This window comes from Bubalus kerabau, chromosome 5 (assembly GCF_029407905.1).
Source record: "Bubalus kerabau isolate K-KA32 ecotype Philippines breed swamp buffalo chromosome 5, PCC_UOA_SB_1v2, whole genome shotgun sequence".
NCBI lineage: Eukaryota > Metazoa > Chordata > Mammalia > Artiodactyla > Bovidae > Bubalus > Bubalus kerabau.
In genome coordinates this window covers 33,508,685-33,536,540 of record NC_073628.1, presented here as the reverse complement: position 1 = coordinate 33,536,540, position 27,856 = coordinate 33,508,685, and the positions used below count along the sequence as shown (strand labels likewise).

At 39.8% G+C, this 27,856-nt stretch overlaps 1 protein-coding gene across 6 annotated transcripts in view; it reads left to right on the top strand.

The window, feature by feature from the left end:
- The window catches only part of LOC129652613 (glycerophosphodiester phosphodiesterase domain-containing protein 4-like), a 181,747-nt gene that overhangs the window by 135,794 nt on the left and 18,097 nt on the right, over nt 1-27,856 (top strand). For all 6 annotated transcript variants that reach the window (XM_055581388.1, XM_055581386.1, XM_055581390.1 and 3 more), the window contains 2 exons: nt 12,068-12,150; nt 13,114-13,166. In XM_055581388.1, the coding sequence (XP_055437363.1) occupies nt 12,068-12,150; nt 13,114-13,166 (136 nt within the window). The remainder of the gene's footprint in view (nt 1-12,067; nt 12,151-13,113; nt 13,167-27,856) is intronic.

Sequence of the window (27,856 nt, the reverse complement as noted above, 5' to 3'; positions counted from 1 at the left end):
TTTGGTATATGCCTTGTAGTGCAATTGCTGGATCATATGGTAGTCTTAATCCTAGTTTTTTAAGGAATCTCCGTATTGTTCTCCATAGTGGCTGTGTCAGTTTACATTCTCACCAACAGTGCAAGAAGGTTGCCTTTTCTCCACATCCTCTCCAGAATTTGTTGTAGACTTTTTTCATTGAAATTTTTGTTTTGGTTTATTACTGAGATGTACTTTAAACTATCCTGACTGATATATTTTATTTTTTTACTTAAATTTATTTTTAAATGGATGATAATTGCTTTACAATATTGTGTTAGTTTCTTCCATATATCAGCATGAATCAGCCATAGGTATGCATATGTCCCTTCCCTCTGGAACCTCCTTCCCACCTCTCACCCCATCCCAGCCCTCTAGATTATAACAGAGCACCGGATTTGAGCTCCCTGTGTCATATAGCAAATTCCACTGGCTGTCTATTTTACATATGGTAATGTTTCAACTCTTTCAATTTATCCCTTTCTCCCCTTCCCCCACTGTGTCCATAAATCTGTATGTCTGTGTCTCCATTGCTGCTCTGCAAATAGGTTCATCAGTACCATCTTTCTAGATTCCATATATATATATATATATATATATATATATATATGCATTAATATATGGTATTTGTTTTTCTCCTTCTGACTTACTTCACTCTGTATAATAGACCCTTGGTTCATTCACCTCATTAGAACTGACTCAAATCCGTTCCTTTTTATGGCTGAGTAATAGTCCATTGTATGTATGTACCACAACTTCTTTATCCATTCATCTATTGATGGACATCTAGGTTGGTTCCCTGTCCTATCATTATAAATAGTGCTGTGATGAACATTGGGGTACCTGTATCTTTTTCAATTGTGGCTTTTCTCAGGCTGTATGCCCAGTAGTGAGATTATTGGTTCATGTGGTAGTTTTATTCCTAGTTTTTTAAGGAATCTACATGCTATTCTCCATAGTGCCTGTACCAATTTATATTCCTACCAACAGTGCAAGAGGGTTTTCTTTGCTTCACACCCTCTCCAACATTTATAGTTTGATGATAGCCCTTCTGACTGGTTTGAGGTGATACCCCATTGTAGTATTGATTTGCATTTCTCTAATAATGAGCATTGTTGAGCATCTTTTTATGTGTTTAATAACCATCTGTATGTCTTCTTTGGAGAAATGTCTGTTTATGTCTTCTGCTTATTTTTTAGTTGGGTTGTTTGTTTCTCTGGTATTGATCTGTATAAGCTGCTTGTATGTTTTGGAGATTTATGTCAGTTGATTCATTTTCTATTATTTTCTCCCATTCTGAGGGTTGTCTTTTTATTTACAGTTTCCTTTGCTTTAAAAAAATCTTGTAAGTTTAATTAGACCCCATTTGTTTATTTTTGTTTTTATTTCCATTATTCTAGGAGGTGGTTCACAGAGGATCTTGCTGTGATTTATGTCAAGGAGTGTGCCGTGGATGTTATTCTCTAGGAGCTTTACAGTTTCTGGCCTTGTATTTAAATCTTGAATCAATTTTGAGTTTATTTTTTGTGTATAGGGTTAGGTAGGTGGTGTTCCAGTTTCTTTCTTTTACATGTAGCTGTCCAGCTTTCCCAGTACCACTTACTGAAGAGATTGTGTTTTCTTCATTGTATATTCTTGCCTCTTATTTCAAAGATAAGGTGACCACAGATGCATGAGTTTATCTCTGGATTTTTATCTTGTTCCATTGGTCTGTATTTCTGTTTTTGTGCCAGTACCATCTTTGTCTGGATGACTGTAGGTTTGTAGTATAGTCTGAAGTCAGAAAGGTTGATTCTTCCAGCTCCATTTTTCTTTCTGAAGATTATTTTCACTGTTTGGGATCTTTTGTGTTTCCATACAAATTATGAATTTTTTTGCTCTAGTTCTGTGAGGAGTACATTGGTAGTTTGATAGGGACTGTTTGACTCTGTAGATTGCTTTTGTCATTTACACAATATTAATTCTTCTAATCCAGGAGCATGGTATATCTTTTCATCTGTGCCATCTTCAAGTTCTTTCATCACTGTCTCATAGTTTTCTGCATACAGATCTCTTGTCTCTTTAGTTTTTATTCCTAGGTATTTGATTATTTTTGTTACAATGGTAAATGGGCTTGTTTCCTTAATTTCTTTTTTTGATTTTTCATTGTTAGTGTATATTAATGCAAGGAATTTGTATGTATAAATTTTATATCCTGCCATTTTACTATGTCCATTGATTAGCTCTAGTAATTTTCTGGGGGCATCTTTAGGATTTTCTATGTATAGTATCATATCATCTGCAAAGGAAGAGAGTTTTACTTCTTTTTTTCCAATCTGGATTCCTTTTATTTGTTTTTCTTCAAAAAAAAAAACCCCAAACAACAACAAAAGGGAAAAAAAAAAAAGGCAGAAAAATCCTGGGCTGTAAAGGGTGGGGCTTAGGTTGGGAAGGGTTTAAGCAGTGGCACAACAGCTGGAGTGAGATTTAGGTAGATTGAAGAAAGTGGGGAAAACCACTAGACCATTCAGGTATGACCTAAATCAAATCCCTTATGATTATACAGTGGAAGTGAGAAATAGATTTAAGGGACTAGATCTGATAGACAGAGTGCCTAATGAACTATGGAATGAGGTTCATGACATTGTACAGGAGACAGGGATCCAGACCATCCCCGTGGAAAATAAATGCAAAAGCAAAATGGCTGTCTGAGGAGGCCTTACAAATAGCTGTGAAAAGAAGAGAAGCACAAAGCAAAGGATGAAAGGAAAGATATAAGCATCAGAATGCAGAGTTCCAAAGAATAGCAAGGAGAGATAAAAAGCCTTCTTCAGTGATCAATGCAAAGAAATAGAGGAAAACAACAGAATGGGAAAGACTAGAGATCTCTTCAAGAAAATTAGAGATACCAAGGGAACATTTCATGCAAAGATGGGCACAATAAAGGACAGAAATGGTATGGACCTATCAGAAGCAGAAGATATTAAGAAGAGGTGGCAGGAATACACAGAAGAACTGTACAAAAAAGAGCTGCATGACCCACATAATCACGATGGTGTGATCACTCACCTAGAGCCAGACATCCTGGAATGTGAAATCAAGTGGGCCTTAGAAAGCATCACTATGAACAAAGCTAGTGGAGGTGATGGAATTCCAGTTGAGCTCTTTCAAATCCTGAAAGATGATGCTGTGAAAGTGCTGCACTCAATATGCCAGCAAATTGGGAAAACTCAGCAGTGGCCACAGGACTGGAAAAGGTCAGTTTTCCTTCCACTCCCAAAGAAAGTCAATGCCAAAGAATGCTGAAACTACCGCACAATTGCACTCATCTCACACGCTAGTAAAGTAATGCTCAAAATTCTCCAAGCCAGGCTTCAGCAATATGTGAACCATTAGTTTCCAGATGATCAAGCTGGTTTTAGAAAAGGCAGAGGAACCAGAGATCAAATTGCCAATATCCACTGGATCATGGAAAAAGCAAGAGAGTTCCAGAAAAACATCTATTTCTGCTTTATTGACTATGCCAAAAGCCTTTGACTGTGTGGATCACAATTAACTGCGGAAAATTCTGAAAGAGATGGGACTACCAGACCTCCTGACCTACCTCTTGAGAAACCTATATGCAGGTCAGGAAGCAACAGTTAGAACTGGACATGGAACAACAGACTGGTTCCAAATAGGAAATGGAGTATGTCAAGGCTGTATATTGTCACCCTGCTTATTTAATTTATATGCAGAGTACATCATGAGAAACGCTGGGCTGGAGGAAGCACAAGCTAGAATCAAGATTGCTGGGAGAAATATCAGTTACCTCAAATATACAGATGACACCACCCTTATGGCAGAAAGTGAAGAGGAACTCAAAAGCCTCTTGATGAAAGTGAAGGAGGAGAGTAAAAAAGTTGGCTTAAAGCTCAACATTCAGAAAATGAAGATCATGGCATCTGGTCCCATCACTTCATGGCAAATAGATGGGGAAACAGTGCAAACTGTGTCAGACTTTATTTTTTTGGGCTCCAAAATCACTGCAGATGGTGATTGCAGCCATGAAATTAAAAGACGCTTACTCCTTGGAACGAAAGTTATGACCAACCTAGATAACATATTTAAAAGCAGGGACATTACTTTGCCAACAAAGTCAAGGCTATGGTTTTTCCTGTGATCATGTATGGATGTGAGAATTGGACTGTGAAGAAAGCTGAGCACTGAAGAATTGATGTTTTTGAACTGTGGTGTTGGAGAAGACTCTTGAGAGTCCCTTGGACTGCAAGAAGATCCAGCCAGTTCATCCTAAAGGTGATCAGTCCTGGGTGTTCATTGGAAGGACTGATGCTAAAGCTGAAACTCCAATACTTTTGCCACCTCATGTGAAGAGCTGACTCATTGGAAAAGACCCTGATGCTGGGAGAGATTGGGGGCAGCAGGAGAGGGGGACGACAGAGGATGAGATGGCTGGATGGCATCACTGACTCAATGGACATGAGTTTGAGTGAACTCCAGGAGTTGGTGATGGACAGGGAGGCCTGGCATGCTGCGATTCACGGGGTCGCAAAGAGTCGGACACGACTGAGTGACTGAACTGAACTGAATTGACTGAACATCCTTATTCAGGACCCTTGCTTCCAAAAGTGCTGGGTAGGGGTGGGGACCGTCCCCCGCTCCACCCAGCTAAGGGAGCCTATTCTATGCCTCCAATTTTGAGGTGTGGAGGATCAGGCCTGGGTCCCCAGGAGACTCCCTGGGCTGAGGAGGTAGGGGAACACTAGACAGGTTCTTGCTCCTCCACATCCTGAGGGACACTCCCCCTTCAGGAATGGCTCCCTCTCCTCTTCCCTCCTTCCTGTGCCTGCCAGACCTATGTGGGCTGAGGGTACCAAGAGGGCTCCAGAGGGTGGACGGCTTAACCCTGAGGAAGGAAAGGGCCCCAGAGGGAAGAGAGGGCCCTGAAGGGCAGGGGCGGGGGTCTTAGGGGGTGGAAGGCCTGGTCCAGAGGGTTGATCGGGCCCCTGGAGGGATGAGGGGGACCTCACAGGACTGCCCAGAGGGACTAGGAAACCAGGCCCTGGAGGGCAGAAGGCTGGGCATGGTGCCTCAGGAGGTTCCTAGGGCTGAGTGGGTAGGGGAACACCAGGCAGTTTCCTGCTCCTCAAACCCCATGGGAGCTGCTTCCAGCCTGCCCGTCCTTTTCTTCTCCCCACTCTGTCTCATGCTTAAAGGACCTCCCTGGGTGGAGGGGGCCTTGAAGGGTAGAGGGTTCCCTGGAGGTGGACGATGCCCCACAGTGCAGAGCGTTTGGCTGAGAAGGTGGAGAGGGCGCCAGAGGTCGGAGGAAGCCCCTGAGGGCAAGGGACCAGGCCTGGGGCCCCAGGGGTCTCCCTGGGGACAAGTATAAGGGGAACCTCAGGTACTTCTGCTAATGGTGTCTGAACCCCTAAGGATCCTTCCTCCTCCCCACCAAGCAAGCCTTCCTCTTCCAGTGCCTGAACTGCACCCCTACCACCCAGGTCTCGTTGTCCCCCAGCAGCCCATCAGCCTTGACAATCCTCTGGCCTAGACCTCCCCTACTCCTCCCTACCTAGTACCTGATCACCCCTGGGGCTTCTCCTGTCCGCTTCACTGTGGGGAGTCTCCACCAGTGTCTGGTGAGTATCTTAGGCATGGAGAGACACAGACTGTGTCTTCCCTGCAAAAGTTTTTTAAAGTACCAGTTAGTGACCAAAAAGTCTCAATTCAGGATCAAAGTGTCTAGTCCAAAATAACCCAAACTCTTAACTGCATTGAATGTTAAAACTTTAGGCACAGAAAACTAAATATTTTAGGTTGCTTTCTCCATCCCTCCAGCCTCCCTAGCCCTTGTTTCTGACTTGGTCAGGGTCAGGAGCAGGTGCGAGGTGATCAGAGCCAAGGGCACAGTCTCATAGGGCCAGAACTGTATTGAGGCTGTATTATGTCAGTGTAAAACTGCTTACCCGTTCTTCCTTGGTGCCTTGGGCAGCTTTTGGTAGGGTCACCTACCGAAAAGGCAGGTCCCTTGGTATAGGTGAAGCCTCTCCATTTGTCTGTCCCCATACTGTCCTGCCCCGGAGAAGGCAATGGCACCCCACTCCAGTACTCTTGCCTGGAAAATACCATGGACAGAGGAGCCTGGTGGGCTGCAGTCCATGGGGTCGCTAAGAGTCAGACACGACTGAGCGACTTCACTTCACTTTTATACTATCCTGCTTCATGTATGTACTGTAAACTTCTCTAACATTTTTGTTTTTAAAAATTGATTGCAAAGTAAACTTGTTTGTTATATAAAATTCAATCATTATAAAAATATATAAATTAGAAAGCAGTACACCCCTCCATGATCCTGTCTCCCTAAATCAGTCATTTTTCGAAGTTGTCTCTTTGGATATATTAAATAAAACTTTACAAAGTAAAACTTTTCATTTTAATACTTGAATTGATAATAAATTCATATGATTCAAAATTCAAAGAGTGTAAAAGTTTTAAGTAAAAAACTTCTTTCTACACCTGGCTTGCGATTTTTTAAAGAACCCAAGGTCAATTTGTTTAGGGAGATGGGGCCAGTATCCCAGGGACCTTCCTAAGCAGCCTGTACTCTGGATTAGAATATGTAGGTTCAAATCTTGGCTCTACCTACCAAGATTGTTGTGTGAACTTGGAAATGTTAGTTAACCTGTCTGAGCTTTAGTTTGTTTATTTGTAAATTGGGGATAAAAATACCACAAAGAAGCAATTTTATCCAACATAATCCTCTTTGCTTATCAGTCTGTTAATTCAAATATTTTAATTGGGAAATTGTGAGATAAATGATATACAGTCTATTAGTATTTTACTATGTTTAAAAAGCCTATCTAATACTTAATGACTTAAAACTGACAAATATTTGTCATATTCTGTATGACGATTGAGTGATTTCTCTGGTCTCAGCCAGTTTGTTTGGACTGGGTGATCAAGGATGGCCTCATCCGTATTTCTTGAATCTTACCTGGGATGACTGCAGTCTTTCTTCATTTGGTTACTCATCATCAAGGAAGCCAGCATTTAAAAAAAATTTTTTTTTATTTTTTATTGAAGGATAGTTGCTTTACAGAATTTTGCTGTTTTCTGTCAAACCTCAACATGCGTCAGGCATAGGTATACATATATCCCAGCTTTTTTGCGCATGTTCACCTGGTGGCATTGGGTTCTCAGCAGCGAGAAAGGCAAGCCCCAGTGCATGTGCCTTTTGAAGGATCTCCCATTGTGATGTTTGCTAATGTTCCATTGGCCAAAGATAATCACATGGTCAAGTCCAGATTCATGGTGGGGCAGGACAGAAACAAACTACCTCTTATTAGAGAGGAACAGCAGAGTCATACTGCATACAGGCCTGCATTTGGGGAGGAATATTGTGATCATTTTTATAAATAATCTACCACACACATACCTCACACATTTTAATTTAAACTATTCATTCAACTTTTGACATAGATTCAGGTATTTTTTTTGAGTATGTTTCAGTTGATTGAATTCTGTATTCTCTTGCTTGTGTATACCACCTAATGAACCAGCTATGATTTCTAATTTTGTTTCCTTAGAACACAAGAACTTGAAGTCATTTGGAGAAATGACTGGAATGAGGAAGCCATACAGATTTTTAGAATCCTCCTCCACCCCATTTCATAGTGTTTCTCTCACACTTAAGTCAATTGGAGCTCATTATTTTAATGACCTTTTCTGTCTTCAACAAGATTTTCAAAACACTGATTTATGTGTTTCCTTGAAAATTACATACTTTTTAAACTCAGACTTTACAGATTTTAGTAACACTGAATTATACTGCACAGTTGTTAACAACTGGTACAACTGTTCTAAGCCATTTGGGTAGTACGGATAACTGATTCTTGGTGACTCTACAGTTCACCTTATGGGCATCCTGGAGCAGGCCAAAACATCTCTCAGTCAGGTTCCCAGAGGGGATGAAGAACCTCAGTTTAGCGGAAGTGGTTTAAGAGCTTCTAATGTCTGGGCTTCCCTTGTGGCTCAGGTGGTAAAGAATCCACCTGCAATGCTGGAGACCTGGGTTCGATCCCTTGGTTGGGAAGATCCCCTGGAGAAGGGAAAGTCTACCCTCTCCACTATTCTGGCCTGGAGAATTCCATGGACTGTATAGTCCATGGGGTCTCAAAGAGTCGGACACGACTGAGTGACTTTCACTTTCACTTTCATGTACCTGTCTAGTAGAGCTGTTGTGAGGATAAGCTGTGAAAATACCCTTAAAGTGCTTGAGACACTTCCTTAGCTCCTTTAAGTTCTCATTAATGTTAGTTGTTGTTCTCATCGTTATCATGATTGCTCATGTTGCTATAATTATTATCACTGTTGTTAAATCCAAGGAAAGACCTTGGGATAAGGTGGAAATGGCATACGAAAGAATAAAAATGGTAGTCCCAGTACCATCAGGTAATACTAGAGGAGAGGCGATGAAGGTGGAAAGGGATAATCAAACTAGGGAGTTAAGGGCTTCCCTGATGGTGCAGTGGGTAAGAATCTGCCTGCCAATGCAGAGGACACAGGTTTGATTCGTGGAATGGGAAGATTCCACAGGCTGCACAGAACCAATAAGCCTGTGTGTATGCCACAACTACTGAGCCCATGTGCTGCAGCTACTGAAGCCCCTGCACCTAGAGCCTGTGCTCTACAACAAGAGAAGCTCCACATAGAAGCCCAAGCACCACCTCACTGCAACTAGAGAAAGCCTGAGTGCAGCAACGAAGATCCAGTGCAGCCAAAAACAAAAAGACAGAAAGCTGTAGAGATAAAAAACTCATGCAAGATAACCTTGACAATGGAGCTCTGTGAAATCAGTGATTCAGGCAAGGAGCCCAGAGAAATGGACGTGTTAATTAAGAATTGTAATTTCAGTATGTTTATTTGAAGCAATATGACAAAAATGACGGAATGATCTCTGTTCATTTCCAAGGTAAACCATTCAATATCACGGTAATCCAAGCCTCTGCCACAACCAGTAATGCTGAAGAAGCTGAAGTGGAATGGTTCTATGAAGACCTACAGGACCTTTTAGAACTAACACCCAAAAAAGATGTCCTTTTCATTATAGGGGACTGGAATGCAAAAGTAGGAAGTCAAGGAAACACCTGGAGTAACAGGCAAATTTGGCCTTGGAGTACAGAATGAAGCAGGGCAAAGGCTAAGAGAGTTTTTCCAAGAGAACGCACTGGTCATAGCAAATACTCTCTTCCAACAACACAAGAGAAGACTCTATACATGGACATCACCAGATGGTCAACACCAAAACCAGATTGATTATATTCTTCGCAGCCAAAGATGGAGAAGCTCTATACAGTCGGCAAAAACAAGACCGGGAGCTGACTGTGGCTCAGATTATGAACTCCTTATTGCCAAATTCAGACTTAAATTGAAGAAAGTGGGGAAAACCACTAGACTATTCAGGTATAACCTAAATCATATCCCTTATGATTATACAGTGGAAGTGAGAAACAGATTTAAGTGACTAGATCTGATAGATAGAGTGCCTGATGAACTATGGAATGACGTTCATGTCACTGTACAGGAGACAGGGATCAAGACCATCCCCATGGAAAAGGAATGCAAAAAAGCAAAATGGCTGTCTGGGGAGGCCTTACAAATAACTGTGAAAAGAAGAGAAGCGAAAAGCAAAGGAGAAAAGGAAAGATATAAACATCTGAATGCAGAGTTCCAAAGAATAGCAAGAAGAGATAAGAAAGCCTTCCTCAGTGATCAATGCAAAGAAATAGAGGAAAACAACAGAATGGGAAAGACTAGCGATCTCTTCAAGAAAATTAGAGATACCAAGGGAACATTTCATGCAAAGATGGGCACAATAAAGGACAGAAATGGAGTGGACCTGACAGAAGCAGAAGATATTAAGAAGAGGTGGCAAGAATACACAGAAGAACTGTACAAAAAAGAGCTGCATGATCCAAATAATCATGATGGTGTTATCACTCACCTAGGGCCAGACATCCTGGAATGTGAAGTCAAGTGGGCCTTAGAAAGCATCACTATGAACAAAGCTAGTGAAGGTGATGGAATTCCAGTTGAGCTCTTTCAAATCCTGAAAGATGATGCTGTGAAAGTGCTGCACTCAATATGTCAGCACATTTGGAAAACTCAGCAGTGGCCACAGGATTGCAAAAGGTCAGTTTTCATTCCAATCCCAAAGAAAGTCAATGCCAATGAATGCTGAAAGTACCGCACAACTGCACTCATCTCACCTGCTAGTAAAGTAAAGCTCAAAATTCTCCTAGCCAGGCTTCAGCAGTACATGATCTGTGAACTTCCAGATGTTCAAGCTGCATTTAGAAAAGGCAGAGGAACCAGAGATCAAATTGCCAACATCTGCTGGATCATGGAAAAAGCAAGAGAGTTCCAGAAAAACATCTATTTCTGCTTAATTGACTATGCCAAAGCCTTTGACTGTGTGGATCACAATAAACTGTGGAAAATTCTGAAAGAGATGGGAATACCAGACCATCTGACCTACCTCTTGAGAAACCTGTATGCAGGTCAGGAGGCAACAGTTAGAACTGGCCTTGGAACAGCAGACTGGTTCCAAATAGGAAATGGAGTATGTCAAGGCTGTATATTGTCACCCTGCTTATTTAATTTATATGCAGAGTATATCAGAGAAACGCTGGGCTGGAAGAAGCAGAAGATGGAATCAAGATTGCTGGGAGAAATATCAGTGACTTCAGATATGCAGATGACACCACCCTTATGGCAGAAAGTGAAGAGGAACTCAAAAGCCTCTTGATGCAAGTGAAAGTGGAGAGTGAAAAGGTTGGCTTAAAGCTCAACATTCAGAAAATGAAGATCATGGCATCCGGTCCCATCACTTCAAGGGAAATAGATGGGGAAACAGTGGGAACAGTGTCAGACTTTATTTTTTTGGGCTTCAAAATCACTGCAGATGGTGATTGCAGCCATGAAATTAAAAGATGCTTAACTCCTTGCAAGGAAAGTTATGACCAGCCTAGATAGCATATTTAAAAGCAGAGACACTACTTTGCCAACAAAGGTCCTTCTAGTCAAGGCTATGGTTTTTCCATTGGTCATGTATGGATGTGAGAATTGGACTGTGAAGAAAGCTGAGTGCTGAAGAATTGATGCTTTTGAACTGTGGTGTTGGAGAAGACTCTTGAGAGTCCCTTGAACTGCAAAGAGATCCAACCAGTTCATCCTAAAGGTGTCCTGGATGTTCATTGAAAGGACTGATGTTGCTGCTGAAATCCAATACTTTGGCCACGTCATGTGAAGAGTTGACTCATTGGAAAAGACCCTGATGTTGGGTGGGATTAGGGGCAGGAGGAGAAGGGGATGACAGAGGATGAGATAGCTGGATGGCATCACGGACTCGATGGACATGGGTTTGGGTAGAGTCCGGGAGTTGGTGATGGACAGGACAGGGAGGCCTAGCGTGGTGTGATTCATGGGGTCGCAATGAGTTGGACATGACTGAGCGACTGAACTGAACTGATTTGAAGCATGACAATTTAGAAGAAGGATTCTTAAATGCTGGTTCACAAACTGTTGCCTGTTCCTGGGAAGCTTGTAAAAAATGCCGACGTTCTAACTTCTGAGTCTATAGTGAGGCCCAGGAAGCTGTATTATGAAAGGCTTCTGCTCAGGTAGATTTGGATTCACGGCCAGGTTTGGGAAGGTGTGCCATGAACACATAGAGCACTGGAAGCCAAGGAACTTGGGCTGTAGTCCTGGGTCTAGAGAAGACTTGTTCTGTGACATCTCTGCAACTTCCTCAGACCTCTGTTGAGGGTCCAGGGAAATGAAATATGTGAAGTCTTTTAGTCCTTGTAGAGCCCTAGGCACATGTAAGGGGAGATTACATGTTAGGTTAGCAGCAGGTATTCTCTGTGTTCAACCCAACCTCAGCAATCAAGGTTCCTCTCCCTGCTCTGCCCCTGCTCCATCCCTGACAGCCAAGCAAGGGACTTGACCCACATAATCTACATTCCCTTCCAGCTGTCAGTCCTTAACTGTGTTCTCTGCTTTGCAGACACCAAAGTATTATTTGTTTGTGTGGATTCTCATGGATATTCTTTCTGCAGTTTTCATTGTTGCCATATTTTATTTTCATTGGTAAGCATATGTTTTTAATTTTATATGATTTTTCCCCCAAATAAAAATATAAATCGTTTTATGGAAATTTGAAGGAAAACAGTTACATTTGTCCCATAATTCCATGTGGCAAGTCCTCAAGGAGACAGGGTTTTCTCATCAGAACCTCTGATTTCTCTCATGCTGCCTTCACACCCCTTCTCCTGCCTCTACCTGAGACCGTATTCTAAGAATAGACTCTCACAGCCTTCCCAGTTGGCTCAGATAGTAAACAATCTGCCTAAGATACAGGAGACCTGGATTTGACCCCTGTGTCAGGAAGATCCTCTGAAGGGAATGACAATCCCCTGCAGTATTCTTGCTTGGAGAATTCCATGAACAGAGAAGCTTGGGGGGCTACAGTTCATGGTGTCATAAAGAGTCAGACACCACTGAGTGACTGACATAGCTAAAGCTTAATCAAAGCCTGTTACTGCAGATCCCCTGTGGATCAGTTGGGAGAGGACTGGAGTTGAAGGCTGTTCAGAACAAGTGCCTCCCCCTTCCCACCTTCCACAGGATGGGGGTGCTGTGTACAGAGCAAGCTCACCTTCCAGGAAACCTGGGTTTTGGTCCTGTTTTTTCCTGTAGTTGCTGGGTGACCCTGGGGAAGTCACTGCCACTTTCCAGGCCATAGTTTTTGTATTTGTCTGAGAAAATGACATTCGAGAATTCTTGAGGGGAAAATGCTACAAGATTCCAAAGTTCAGGGTGGAAGATGGAACATCTAGTAGAAGAATTTTTAGCTAGAAGAGACCATGGTCTTTAGATCTCATTATGCCGATTTTTTCCTCATTTGAGTTATCCTTTAAAAAAGAGGAAATTACAAACCCTCTGTTTAACATAGAATTTAACTGGATAATGTTCTTTTCTGGCCACTGCCTTGAATTGTTGCCTATTTTGTAGTAGATCCGTGAGGCTCATGGATACTCTGCTTCCTTCCAGGTGGAAAGAGAGCAAAAAAGAAAAAGTACTCAAGAGCACCAGCATTCACACAGGTAAAGTTAGAGGCCAAGCCCACTCTCATCATCCCTACCCATTGCCTCCAGGATTCTGGGCCTGCCTTCATGTTTCTGACAAGAGTTGAAGGAGGTCTGAAATTGGGGAGTGGGGACCACCGAGAAGTTGGGATAAATAGGTTGCGCACAGATTCTGGGGGCCCCTGGTATCAGGATTCATTGTGGACTTGTATCTTCTAAGTGTTGACATTCCTTGGAAAGTTTTGAAATGGATATTTTTTGTTCACTGGTTCATATATTTATTTATCACATAGTTATTGAGTATCCACTTTGTGCCAAACACTGAGATAGAGACTGAAGGAACTGAAAGTTGTCTATGGAGGGTGGATCAAGAGACGAGAGGACTGGCCCACAGAGAGTGGTGAGGAAGTTGGCAAAGGCATAGCAATTGATACCTTTGGGCCAAATGCCTAGGTATAAGACAGTGAGGCTGCCGCGCTCATCAGGGCTGGGTGCTGTAGGAGACTTTAGTTGTGATATGTATGTTGAATGGTGGAGGGAGAAAACTGTGGAGGGGGCATGCTGAAAAGAACATAGGCTCTGCATATAAGCAATCAGGAAATGGCACATGAGTTTCAAACAAAGCAGCAATATGCTTAGACTTCTGTGTAAAAGGATAGAATAGCAGAATAACATTATTCAGCAGAACAACTCAAATGAAAGGAAATTAAATGAAATAAATGAAAAGAAATGGATTTCATTCTGTGAAACTGAAGGTTTAAGCCAAATTCACTCAAATCTCTTAAGGGACTGAGAGATCTCAAGTAACTCTGAGTTCTATGGATTTTTAGATCACTCTGCTAGCTGGTAAGAAGTCTGAAGGCCATGTTCCAGTTCCCTTATGATTTTTAGTAGTTATATTAGTACACTAGGGCTATGAAAACAAAATACCACAGACTGGGGGGCTTAAATAACAGAAGTTGATTATTCTCATAGTTCTGGAGGCTAGAGGTGAAAGATCAATGTGCCAGCAGGTTTGGTTTCCTCTGAAGCCTCTTTTCTTTGGTTGCAATAGCCACTTTCTTGCTGTGTCCTCACACAGCCTTTCTTCTGTGCACACACTTCTACCCACCACTGCCCAGTGTCTCTGTGTGTGTTCACATTTTTTCTACTTTAGTCAGATTGAATCAGGGCCAACCCCATTGGCCTCGTTTTAGCTACCTCTTCAAAGGCCCAGTTTCCATATATAGTTAGATTTTCAGTTCCTGGAGATTATGGCTTCAACATATCAATGTGGGGCACAAAATTCAGCCTGTAACAATAATCCAGTGAAGAAATGAACAGAATATGGAATAGCTGAGGAATGCATGAATGAGAGAAGTTTTGAAGGAAAACTCTAAGATCTGTTTAAATTGGGATAAAAGACATGTCTAAAATGCCTTAGAAAAGTACAGTTAACTTGACCTCAGCTTCACACCATGTTGAAATGATATGGAAATAAGGTGAATAAGAAAGAAATTGAAAAATTTCCTGTTTTTTATAGAGTTTCCAGTTGCCCATTTAAAGAAACCAATTTTATTTATTTATTTTTTTGATCTAAGTAAATGTGTTGAAAAGCTGTTTCAGTACCTCCAAGAGACACTTCTAGGGGCTCACCCCAACTCCTAGAAGGGGTGGGGACGAGTTCAGAATCAGAAAAGGTACAAAGATGACCAAAAAGAAGCCAAAACCACAGCGCAGATTCATTTAGGTTGAGGAGAACAGAACTTTTAACACTAAGCATAATTCACATCTTGTACCATGACCACCTACGAGATGGGCATATACTGCTGCACCTAATGCCTCCAGACGGCTTTCATCACCTCCCTAGCTTTAGGATACATTTTTTCAGCCCTTTAAAGAAGTTCATCCTTGGTCTTCTGTCTCATATAGTTTCTTATGAAAAGTCTTATAAAAACATCTTCCATTTAAAAAATCATTGTTCATCTACTGGTAATATGTCATTTTTCTCTGGCTGCTTTTTAAGGTTGCTTCTTTTATTATTGGTTTTCAGTAATTTTATTATAGTTTATTTTGTTTTGTTTAAGTGTGTATATGAGTGAGTGTGTGTGTGTGTGAGTTCATCCTGCTTAGAGTTTTCTGAGATCCTTAGATCAGTGTATAATTTTATCAAATTGGATAAATTTTCAGTCTTTGATTTTCATAATTTTTTTTGCCTCTGCCTTCTTTCTTAGTTTCCTATAAGTTAGAAACTCTGTTCATTTTTATTTTTAGCCTGTTTAATGTCTGTGCTTCATTTGGATAGATTATATTTCTTTTATTTATTTATTTATTTTTTTTTAAATTTAATTTTATTTTTTAAACTTTACATAATTGTATTAGTTTTGCCAAATATCAAAATGAATCCGCCACAGGTATACATGTGTTCCCCATTCCTGAACCCTCCTCCCTCCTCCCTCCCCATACCATCCCTCTGGGTCGTCCCAGTGCACCAGCCCCAAGCATCCAGTATCGAGCATCGAACCTGGACTGGCAACTCGTTTCATACATGATATTTTACATGTTTCAATGCCATTCTCCCAAATCTTCCCACCCTCTCCCTCTCTCTCAGAGTCCATAAGACTGTTCTATACATCAGTGTCTCTTTTGCTGTCTCGTACACAGGGTTATTGTTACCATCTTTCTAAATTCCATATATATGCGTTAGTATACTGTATTGGTGTTTTTCTTTCTGGCTTACTTCACTCTGTATAATAGGCTCCAGTTTCATCCACCTCATTAGAACTGATTCAAATGTATTCTTTTTAATGGCTGAGTAATACTCCATTGTGTATATGTACCACTGCTTTCTTATCCATTCATCTGCTGATGGACATCTAGGTTGCTTCCATGTCCTGGCTATTATAAACAGTGCTGCGATGAACAGTGGGGTACACGTGTCTCTTTCAATTCTGGTTTCCTCAGTGTGTATGCCCAGCAGTGGGATTGCTGGATCATAAGGCAGTTCTATTTCCAGTTTTTTAAGGAATCTCCACACTGTTCTCCATAGTGGCTGTACTAGTTTGCATTCCCACCAACAGTGTAAGAGGGTTCCCTTTTCTCCACACCCTCTCCAGCATTTATTACTTGTAGACTTTTGGATCGCAGCCATTCTGACTGGTGTGAAATGGTACCCCATAGTGGTTTTGATTTGCATTTCTCTGATAATGAGTGATGTTGAGCCTCTTTTCATGTGTTTGTTAGCCATCTGTATGTCTTCTTTGGAGAAATGTCTATTTAGTTCTTTGGCCCATTTTTTGATTGGGTCATTTATTTTTCTGGAGTTGAGCTGTAGGAGTTGCTTGTATATTCTCGAGATTAGTTGTTTGTCAGTTGCTTCATTTGCTATTATCTTCTCCCATTCTGAAGGCTGTCTTTTCACCTTGCTGAGTTTCCTTTGATGTGCAGAAGCTTTTAAGGTTAATTAGGTCCCATTTGTTTATTTTTGCTTTTATTTCCAATATTCTGGGAGGTGGGTCATAGAGGATCCTGCTGTGATGTATGTCAGAGAGTGTTTTGCCTATGTTCTCCTCTAGGAGTTTTATAGTTTCTGGTCTTACGTTTAGATCTTTAATCCATTTTGAGTTTATTTTTGTATATGGTGTTAGAAAGTGTTCTAGTTTCATTCTTTTACAAGTGGTTGACCAGAGTTCCCAGCACCACTTGTTAAAGAGATTGTCTTTAATCCATTGTATATTCTTTCCTCCTTTGTCAAAGATAAGGTGTCCATATGTGCGTGGATTAATCTCTGGGCTTTCTATTTTGTTCCATTGATCTATATTTCTGTCTTTGTGCCAGTACCATACTGTCTTGATAACTGTGGCTTTGTAGTAGAGCCTGAAGTCAGGTAGGTTGATTCCTCCAGTTCCATTCTTCTTTCTCAAGATAGCTTTGGCTATTCGAGGTTTTTTGTATTTCCATACAAATTGTGAAATTATTTGTTCTAGTTCTGTGAAGAATACTGTTGGTAGCTTGATAGGGATTGCATTGAATCTATAGATTGCTTTGGGTAGTATACTCATTTTCACTATATTGATTCTTCCAATCCATGAACATGGTATATTTCTCCATCTGTTAGTGTCCTCTTTGATTTCTTTCACCAGTGTTTTATAGTTTTCTATATATAGGTCTTTAGTTTCTTTAGGTAGATATATTCCTAAGTATTTTATTCTTTCCGTTGCAATGGTGAATGGAATTGCTTCCTTAATTTCTCTTTCTGTTTTCTCATTATTAGTGTATAGGAATGCAAGGAATTTCTGTGTGTTGATTTTATATCCTGCAACTTTACTATAGTCATTGATTAGTTCTAGTAATTTTCTGGTGGAGTCTTTAGGGTTTTCTATGTAGAGGATCATGCCATCTGCAAACAGTGAGAGCTTTACTTCTTCTTTTCCAATTTGGATTCCTTTTATTTCTTTTTCTGCTCTGATTGCTGTGGCCAAAACTTCCAAAACTATGTTGAATAGTAATGGTGAAAGTGGGCACCCTTGTCTTGTTCCTGACTTTAGAGGAAATGCTTTCAATTTTTCACCATTGAGGATAATGTTTGCTGTGGGTTTGTCATATATAGCTTTGATTATGTTGAGGTATGTTCCTTCTATTCCTGCTTTCTCGAGAGTTTTTTATCATAAATGGATGTTGAATTTTGTCAAAGGCTTTCTCTGCATCTATGGAGATAATCATATGGTTTTTATTTTTCAATTTTTTAATGTGGTGTATTACATTGATTGATTTGCAGATATTGAAGAATCCTTGCATCCCTGGGATGAAGCCCACTTGGTCATGGTGTATGATCTTTTTAATGTGTTGTTGGATTCTGATTGCTAGAATTTTGTTAAGGATTTTTGCATCTATGTTCATGAGTGATATTGGCCTGTAGTTTTCTTTTTTTGTGGGATCTTTGTCAGGTTTTGGCATTAGGGTGATGGTGGCCTCATAGAATGAGTTTGGAAGTTTACCATCCTCTGCAATTTTCTGGAAGAGTTTGAGCAGGATAGGTGTTAGCTGTTCTCTAAATTTTTCGTAGAATTCAGCTGTGAAACTGTCTGGACCTGGGCTTTTGTTTGCTGGAAGATTTTTGATTACAGTTTCAACTTCCGTGCTTGTGATGGGTCTGTTAAGATTTTCTATTTCTTCCTGGTCGAGTTTTGGAAAGTTGTACTTTTCTAAGAATTTGTCCATTTCTTCCACGTTGTCCATTTTATTGGCATATAATTGTTGATAGTACTCTCTTATGATCCTTTGTATTTCTGTGTTGTCTGTTGTGATCTCTCCATGTTCATTTCTAATTTTATTGATTTGATTTTCTCCCTTTGTTTCTTGATGAGTCTGGCTAATGGTTTGTCAATTTTATTTATCCTTTCAAAAAACCAGCTTTTGGTTTTGTTGATTTTTGCTATGATCTCTTTTGTTTCTTTTGCATTTATTTCTGCTCTAAGTTTTAAGATTTCTTTCCTTCTACTAACCCTGGGGTTCTTCATTTCTTCCTTTTCTAGTTGCTTTAGGTATAGAGTTAGGTTATTTATTTGACTTTTTTCTTGTTTCTTGAGGTGTGCCTGTATTGCTATGAACTTTCCCATTAGGACTGCTTTTATCATGTCCCACAGGTTTTGGGTTGTTGTGTTTTCATTTTCATTAGTTTCTATGCACATTTTGATTTCTTTTTTGATTTCTTCTGTGATTTGTTGGTTATTCAGCAGCGTGTTGTTCAGCCTCCATATGTTGGAATTTTTAATAGTTTTTCTCTTGTAATTGAGATCTAATCTTACTGCATTGTGGTCAGAAAAGATGCTTGGAATGATTTCTATTTTTTTGAATTTACCAAGGCTAGCTTTATGGCCCAGGATGTGATCTATCCTGGAGAAGGTTCCATGTGCACTTGAGAAAAAGGTGAAATTCATTGTTTTGGGATGAAATGTCCTATAGATATCAATTAGGTCTAACTGGTCTATTGTATCGTTTAAAGTTTGTGTTTCCTTGTTAATTTTCTATTTAGTTGATCTATCCATAGGTGTGAGTGGGGTATTAAAGTCTCCCACTATTATTGTGTTATTGTTAATTTCTCCTTTCATACTTGTTAGCATTTGCCTTACATACTGCGGTGCTCCCATGTTGGGTGCATATATATTTATAATTGTTATATCTTCTTCTTGGATTGATCCTTTGATCATTATGTAGTGACCATCTTTGTCTCTTTTCACAGCCTTTGTTTTAAAGTCTATTTTATCTGATATGAGTATTGCTACTCCTGCTTTCTTTTGGTCCCTATTTGCATGGAAAATCTTTTTCCAGCCCTTCACTTTCAGTCTGTATGTGTCCCCTGTTTTGGGGTGGGTCTCTTGTAGACAGCATATGTAGGGGTCTTGTTTTTGTATCCATTCAGCCAGTCTTTGTCTTTTGGTTGGGGCATTCAACCCATTTACGTTTAAGGTAATTACTGATAAGTATGATCCCGTTGCCATTTACTTTATTGTTTTGGGTTCGAATTTATACACCCGTTTTTGTGTTTCCTGTCTAGAGAATATCCTTTAGTATTTGTTGGAGAGCTGGTTTGGTGGTGCAGAATTCTCTCAGCTTTTGCTTGTCTGAAAAGCTTTTGATTTCTCCTTCATACTTGAATGAGATCCTTGCTGGGTACAATAATCTGGGCTGTAGGTTATTTTCTTTCATCATTTTCAGTATGTCTTGCCATTCCCTCCTGGCTTGAAGAGTTTCTATTGAAAGATCAGCTGTTATCCTTATGGGTATTCCCTTGTGTGTTATTTGTTGTTTTTCCCTTGCTGCTTTTAATATTTGTTCTTTGTGTTTGATCTTTGTTAATTTGATTAATATGTGTCTTGGGGTGTTTCGCCTTGGGTTTATCCTGTTTGGGACTCTCTGGGTTTCTTGGACTTGGGTGATTGTTTCCTTCCCCATTTTAGGGAAGTTTTCAACTATTATCTCCTCAAGTATTTTCTCATGGTCTTTCTTTTTGTCTTTTTCTTCTGGGACCCCTATGATTTGAATGTTGTAGCGTTTAATATTGTCCTGGAGGTCTCTGAGATTGTCCTCATTTCTTTTAATTCGTTTTTCTTTTATCCTCTCTGATTCATTTATTTCTACCATTCTCTCTTCTAATTCACTAATCCTATCTTCTGCCTCTGTTATTCTACTATTTGTTGCCTCCAGAGTGTTTTTAATTTCACTTATTGCATTATTCATTATATATTGACTCTTTTTTATTTCTTCTAAGTCCTTGTTAAACCTTTCTTGCATCTTCTCAATCCTTGCCTCCAGGCTATTTACCTGTGATTCCATTTTAATTTCAAGATTTTGGATCAATTTCGCTATCATTATTCGGAATTCTTTATCAGGTAGATTCCCTATCTCTTCCTCTTTTGTTTGGTTTGGTGGGCATTTATCCTGTTCCTTTATCTGCTGGCTATTCCTCTGTCTCTTCATCTTGTTTAAATTACTGAGTTTGGGGTGTCCTTTCTGTATTCTGGCAGTTTGTGGAGTTCTCTTTATTGTGGTGTTTCCTCACTGTGTGTGGGTTTGTACAGGTGGCTTGTCAAGGTTTCCTGGTTAGGGAAGGTTGTGTCGATGTTCTGGTGGATGGAGCTGTATTTCTTCTCTCTGGAGTGTAATGAAATGTCCAGTAATGAGTTATGAGATGTCTATGGTTTTGGGGTGACTTTGGGCAGCCTGTATCTTGAAGCTCAGGGCTGTGTTCCTTTGTTGCTGGAGAATTTGCTTGATATGTCTTGCCCTGGAACTTGTTGGCTCTTGTGTGGTGCTTGGTTTCAGTGTCGGTATGGAGGCGTTTGATGAGCTCCTGTCAATTAATGTTCCTTGGAGTCAGGAGTTCCCTAGAGTCAGGGTTTGGACTTAAGCCTCCTACTTCCAGTTATCGGTCTTATTTTTACAGTAGTTTCAGAACTTCTCCTTCTATACAGCATCATTGATAAAACATCTATGTTAAAGATGAAAAGTTTCTCTACTGTGAGGGTCACTCAGAGAGGTTCACAGCGTTACATGGAGAAGAGAAGAGGGAGGGGGGAGTTAGAGGTGACCCAAATGAGATGAGGTGGAATCAATAGTGGAGAGAGTGGGCTAGCCAGTAGTCACTTCCTTATGTGCACTCCACAACTGGACCGCTCAGAGATGTTCACAGAGTTATACAGAGAAGAGAAGAAGGAGGCAGGAGACAGAGGTGGCCAGAAGGATCAAAGGGGGAAATGAAAAGGAGGGAGACAGATCCAGCCAGTAATCCAACCTGGTGGAGAAAACGGAGTGTCCAAAGGGAGAGGGAGCAGTCAAGCCAGTAATCTCGTTCTCTAGTGAAAAATGGGTCCTGAAGATTGGGTTCTTAAAGGTACAAAATTGGTAACAAATACATAAAAGCAAAAATTAAAAATCTAGAGTAGAGTTTGGAATTTCAAAAATGCAATGTTAATGAAAAGAAGAAGGAAAAGAAAGAGAAAAAACGAACAAAGAAAAACAAACAAGGTCGTGAAAATTATAAAGAAACTACAGGTACAAAATTGATAACTAATACCAGAAAGCAAAAATTAAAAATCTAGAGTAGAGTTTGGAATTTCAAAAATACAATGTTAAAAAAAAGAAGAAGAAAAATAAAGAGAGAAAACAAACAAACCAACAAAAACAATGTCGCAAAAATTATAAATAAAATGCAGGTACAAAATTGATATCAAATACCAAAAAGCATAAATTAAAAATCTTGAGTAGAGTTTGGAATTTCAAAAATACAATGTTAAAGAAAAGAAGAAAAAGAAAAAAAAAAACAAAACACGGTCAAAAAATTATAAAATATATATATGAAGTTTGCTGAAGAAGAAAAAAATAGGGTCTTTTTTTGTTTTTTGTTTTTTGCAAAGTAATAGGTTATAAAAGTGAAAATTAAAGGACAATAGAGGACTTAAAATTTTTTTTAAAAAAATTTAAAAAAAAAAAAGAAAAGAAAGATTGATCGTAAAAATAGTTAAAATATATCTAGGTCTTTCTCTGTTTTTTTTGTGAGTATTGTGGGTTCAGTTCATTTTTGGCTAGTTCCTTGGTCCAACTTATATTTCTCAAGATCTATAGGCCCCTTCCTATATAGTCCGTAGTAACCACAGGGTTTTAATCTATGGCCTGTAGCTTCCAAGGCGTTTCCCTCTGTTATAGCTTCTTCTGTTTGCTGGTCTCTTCAGTGTCTGGTTCCCGCCCTGACACAAAGGGGATGGTGGAGGACACTTTTTTTTTTTTTTTTTTTTAGTCTCACTTGTTCAGTCGCGCTGTGGGGAGGGAGGGAGGGATGCTGCAAACAAATAACACTGGCGTGCGCTCGCAGTGCCTCAGCCACACTGGGTCTGCCCCCGCTCACGGCGCGTGTAGCCTCCCTGCCCACACTGCTCGGGCTCTAGGTTGTTCCGCCGGGAACAATCAGAGTCCGGCCCTGGGCTGAGCTCCCAGGTCCAAGCTGCTCAGGTTCCGGCACTCGGGTAGTCCTTAGAGGCGCAGACTTGGTTGGGCCTGCGTTTTGTGCTCTTCCCAGATCCGAGCAGCTCAGGTGATGTGTTTGGCGGGCGCCAATGCTGCGACTTATCGCCTCCCCGCCACTCGGTTATCTGGGAGTAAAACCGGCGCACCTTCTCAGGCAGATGTTGACCGTCCAGACCCCCAAGAAGTTTTAGTTAGCAAAGAAGCCTGCTTACAGTTTTATAGATAGCGTCTCTCTTGGGCTGCAATTGCCCCCTTCCGGCTCTGGCTGCCTGTCACTGGAGGGGAAAGGTCTGCAACCGGCTATCTCTGTTCAGTCCTTTGTTCTGTGCACGGGCCTGGCGGTGTCTTAGGTTAGGGCTGGCTTTTCGCGTGGTAGATATCCCACAGTCTGGTTTGCTAGCCCAAATTATTTCGCTCAGATAGCGCTCAGGACATTTGGGCCGATTCTTACTCTAAGGGACACAGCCCGCGCTGCGCTTCCCTGCTCAGCCCCCGCTTGCTAATGGCGTGTGCAGGCGTCTGCGCTGCTTCTCCGCTGGGGGAGTTACCGTAGGGCTCACAATCTGCGATTTTTAATTATTTATTTATTTTTTTTCTCCCTTTTATGTTGCCCTCTGTGCTTCCAAAGCTGGGCACAGATTCGGCAGTGAGAAGGTTTCCTGGTGTTTGGAAACTTCTCTCTTTTTAAGACTCCCTTCCTGGGAGGGAACTCCGTCCCTCCCTCTTTTGTCTCTTTTTTTGTCTTTTATATTTTTTCCTACCTCCTTTCGAAGAGTTGGGTTGCTTTTCTGGGTGCCTGATGTCCTCTGCCGGCATTCAGAAGTTGTTTTGTGGAATTTACTCGACGTTTAAATGCTCTTTTGATGAATTTGTGGGGGAGAAAGTGTTCTCCCCATCCTACTCCTCCGCCATCTTGGCTCCTCCTCCTATATTTCTGTATATATTAGGTTTTTATTGATACAGAATAAGTTACCACAAATTTGGTAGCTCAGTACAACAGAAATTTATCATCTCAGAGTGTGTGGGTCAGGAGTCTAAGCATGTGTTTGTCTGGTCCTCCTCATAGAGTCTCACCAGGCTAACACTGAGGTGTTCGCCTTGGCAGCAATCTCATCTGAGACTTAGATTCTGCTTGCAAGATCACTGGTTATTGACTGATATTAGTTCCTTAAAGTTGTGAGACTAAAGTGCTCTTGTTTTCATGATTACTGTTGACTGGGTTTTGATTTGAGTTTAGAAATCGTATCCTGTCCTCATCATTTTGTCCTCTCAAAATGCAGCAGATTTTTCTTCAATGCCAGCAGGAGAATATCTCTTTAGAGTAGGTGAATTTAGAGAAAAAAGGACAAAGGATGGAAGAATAACATATGAAACAAATAGGAGACAAGTTGAAACATGGTCATCATTAATTCAACTACTTTGTTAATCATTAAATATCAATGAAACAAATACTCAAAAGTAGAGACTTCATGCAAGATAGGAAAAAAGCAAGACCCAACCATATGCTGTCTACAAAACAAATGTTTCAAATACAAAGGTTCAAATAGAATACAGAGTGAAAGGATGGGACAGTGATCTGCCATGCAAACAATAAATATAAAAAATATTTTCTGAAAAAATAAACTGTAAAACGGAAAATTACTGGAAACAAAGATTTCATAATGATGAAAATGTCAGTATATCAGGGAAGACATTGTAGTTATAACTGGTTTCAGTTAGTAAAAGAGTTTCAGAACATGTTAGTCAACAACTGAAAGAGATCATAGTTGGAGATTTTAATATTTTTCACTTAGTACTTAAAATACCAATTAAACACAAAAAATAAAACAAGAATGAATATAGAAATCTGAACACTTTCAGCCACTTTGACCTAACTGGCATATAACATTTTACCCAATAACTACAGAATATACAGTATTTTCAAGTGTACCTGGCATGTTTCTTCAAATAGAGTACATGATAATCCTTTCAACAGCCTGGGAGAGAGAGCTGATTTACCTAATTCATAGAAACAGAATTAAGGAAAATGAGAAGACAGAGGAATATAGTCCAATCAAATGAACAAGACAGAAACCTCAGAAAAACAACTAAATGAAACTGAGATAAGCAGTCCACCTGATGGACTTCAGTATAATGATCATAAATATGCTCATCAAACTCAGGAAAGGATAAACATAGTGAGAACTTTAAGAGTGAGATAGAAAATACAGTACCAAAGAGAAGTTATTACTAAACTGAAAAATACACTAGAGGTGCTCAACAGCAGAGTAGATGAGGTGGAAAAACGAATGAGCAAGCTAAAAGATAAAATGGTGGGACTCGCTCAGACAGAGCAGGAAAATGAAGAATTTTAAAAAGTGAAGATACCATATGTTGCCTTTAGGACAACATTGTGTGGAATAACATTTGCATTATATGGGTCACAGAAGGGGAAGAAAGAAAGGACCAGAAAAATGATTTTAAGAAATAGTGACTAAAAATTTCCTAATCTGGGGAAGCAAACAGACCTCTGGGTCCAGGAAGCCCGAAGAGCTCCGAATAAGATGAACCCAAAGAGACACACACATAAGACACATTGCAACTAAAATGGTAGAAGTTAAGAATAAAGAGAATCCTTAAAGCAGCAAGAGAAAAGTAACTCGGGGTAATAAAGGAGTGTCATGATATACTAAAAGTGCTGAAAGGAAAAACTTGGCATCACAGACTCTGCACAGCTAGTTTAACATTCAGAATTAAGGAGAGATTAAGAATTTTTAGGATAAACAAAAGCTAAAGAAGTTTATTGCCACTATACTTGCTCTGCATGAAATATTAAAGGGACTTCTCTAAACTGAAAAGAAATGACACTAAATGATAAAGAGAAAACATGCAGTAATTAAAATCTCACTGGAAAATATACATATATAATAAAGGCAGGGATTCAATCACTTATAAAGCAAGCATTAATTTTAAAACACAAAAGTAGTAAAAATGATGTAAAATTTCAGTAAAGAATGCGTAAAATAAAAAGATGTAGAAAGTGTCATCGATAGATGAATTTCAGAAGACTGAAATCTTACAGAATATATTCCATGACCACAGAAAAATTAGAGACAAAAATTAATATGACATCCATAAATACCTCTAGATTCCAGAAATTAGTTTATTTCTTAACACTTGAGTGTTAAAAAAATAAATCATAAAGGAGGTTGATTGGAAAAGAAGAAGTAAAACTCTCACTGTTTGCAGATGACATGATCCTCTACGTAGAAAACCCTAAAGACTCCACCAAAAAATTACTAGAGCTAATCAGTGAATATAGTAAAGTTGCCAGATACAAACTTAACACACAGAAACCCCTTGCATTCCTATACACTAACAATGAGAAAACAGAAAGAGAAATTAAGGAAACAGTTCCATTCACCATTGCAATGAAAAGAATAAAATATTTAGGAATATATCTACCCAAAGAAACAAAAGACCTATATATAGAAAACTATAAAACACTGATGAAGGAAATCAAAGAGGACACAAATAGATGGAGAAATAAACCATGTTCATGGATTGGAAGAATCAATATAGTGAAAATGAGTATATTACCCAAAGCAATCTATAGATTCAATGCAATCCCTATCAAGCTACCAACAGTATTCTTCACAGAGCTAGAACAAATAATTTCATAATTTGTGTGGAAATACAAAAAACCTCGAATAGCCAAAGCAATCTTGAGAAAGAAGAATGGAACTGGAGGAATCAACCTGCCTGACTTCAGGCTCTACTACAAAGCCACAGTCATCAAGACAGTATGGTACTGGCACAAAGACAGAAATATAGATCAATGGAACAAAATAGAAAGCCCAGAGATAAATCCACACACCTGTGGACACCTTATCTTTGACAAAGGAGGCAAGAATATACAATGGAGAAAAGACAATCTCTTTAACAAGTGGTGCTGGGAAAACTGGTCAACCACCTGTAAAAGAATGAAACTAGAACACTTTCTAACACCATACACAAAAATAAACTCAAAATGGATTAAAGGTCTAAACATAAGACCAGAAACTATAAAATTCCTAGAGGAAAACATAGGCAAAACACTCTCTGACATAAATCACAGCAGGATCCTCTATGACCCATCTCCCAGAGTAATGGAAATAAAATCAAAAATAAACAAATGGGACCTAATTAAACTTAAAACATTTTTCATTTGCAAAACAAAGGAAACTAAGCAAGGTGAAAAGACAGCCTTCAGAATGGGAGAAAATAATAGCAAATGAAGCAACTGACAAACAGCTAATCTCAAAAATATACAAGCAACTCCTACAGCTCAATTCCAGAAAAATAAATGATCCAATCAAAAAATGGGCCAAAGAACTAAATAGACATTTCTCCAAAGAAGACATACAGATGGCTAACAAACACATGAAAAGATGCTCAACGTCACTCATTATCAGTGAAATGCAAATCAAAACCACAATGAGGTACCATTTCACACCAGTTAGAATGGCTGCTATCCAAAAGTCTACAAGCAATAAATGCTGGAGAGGGTGTGGAGAAAAGGGAACCCTCTTACACTGTTGGTGGGAATGCAAACTAGTACAGCCACTATGGAGAACAGTGTGGAGATTCCTTAAAAAACTGGAAATAGAACTGCTTTAGGACCCAGCAATCCCAATGCTGGGCATACACACCGAGGAAACCAGAATTGAAAGAGACACATGTATCCCAATGTTCATCGCAGCACTGTTTATAATACCCAGGATATGGAAGCAACCTAGATCAGCAGACTAATGGATAAGAAAGCAGTGGTACATATACACAATGGAATATTACTCAGCCATTAAAAAGAATACATTTGAATCAGTTCTAATGAGGTGGATGAAACTGGAGCCTATTATACAGAGTGAAGTAAGCCAGAAAGAAAAACACCAATACAGTATACTAATGCATATATATAGAATTTAGAAAGATGGTAATGATAACCCTATATGGGAGACAGCAGAAGAAACACAGATGTACAGAACAGTCTTTTGGACTCTGAGGGAGAAGGTGAGGTTGGGATGATTTGAAAGAATAACATTGAAACATATATATTATCATATGTGAAACAGACCACCAGTCCAGGTTCATTGCATGAGACAGGGTGCTCAGGGCTCGTGTACTTGGATGACCCAGAGGGATGGTATGGGTAGGGAAGTGGGAGGGGGGTTCAGGATGGGGAACACACG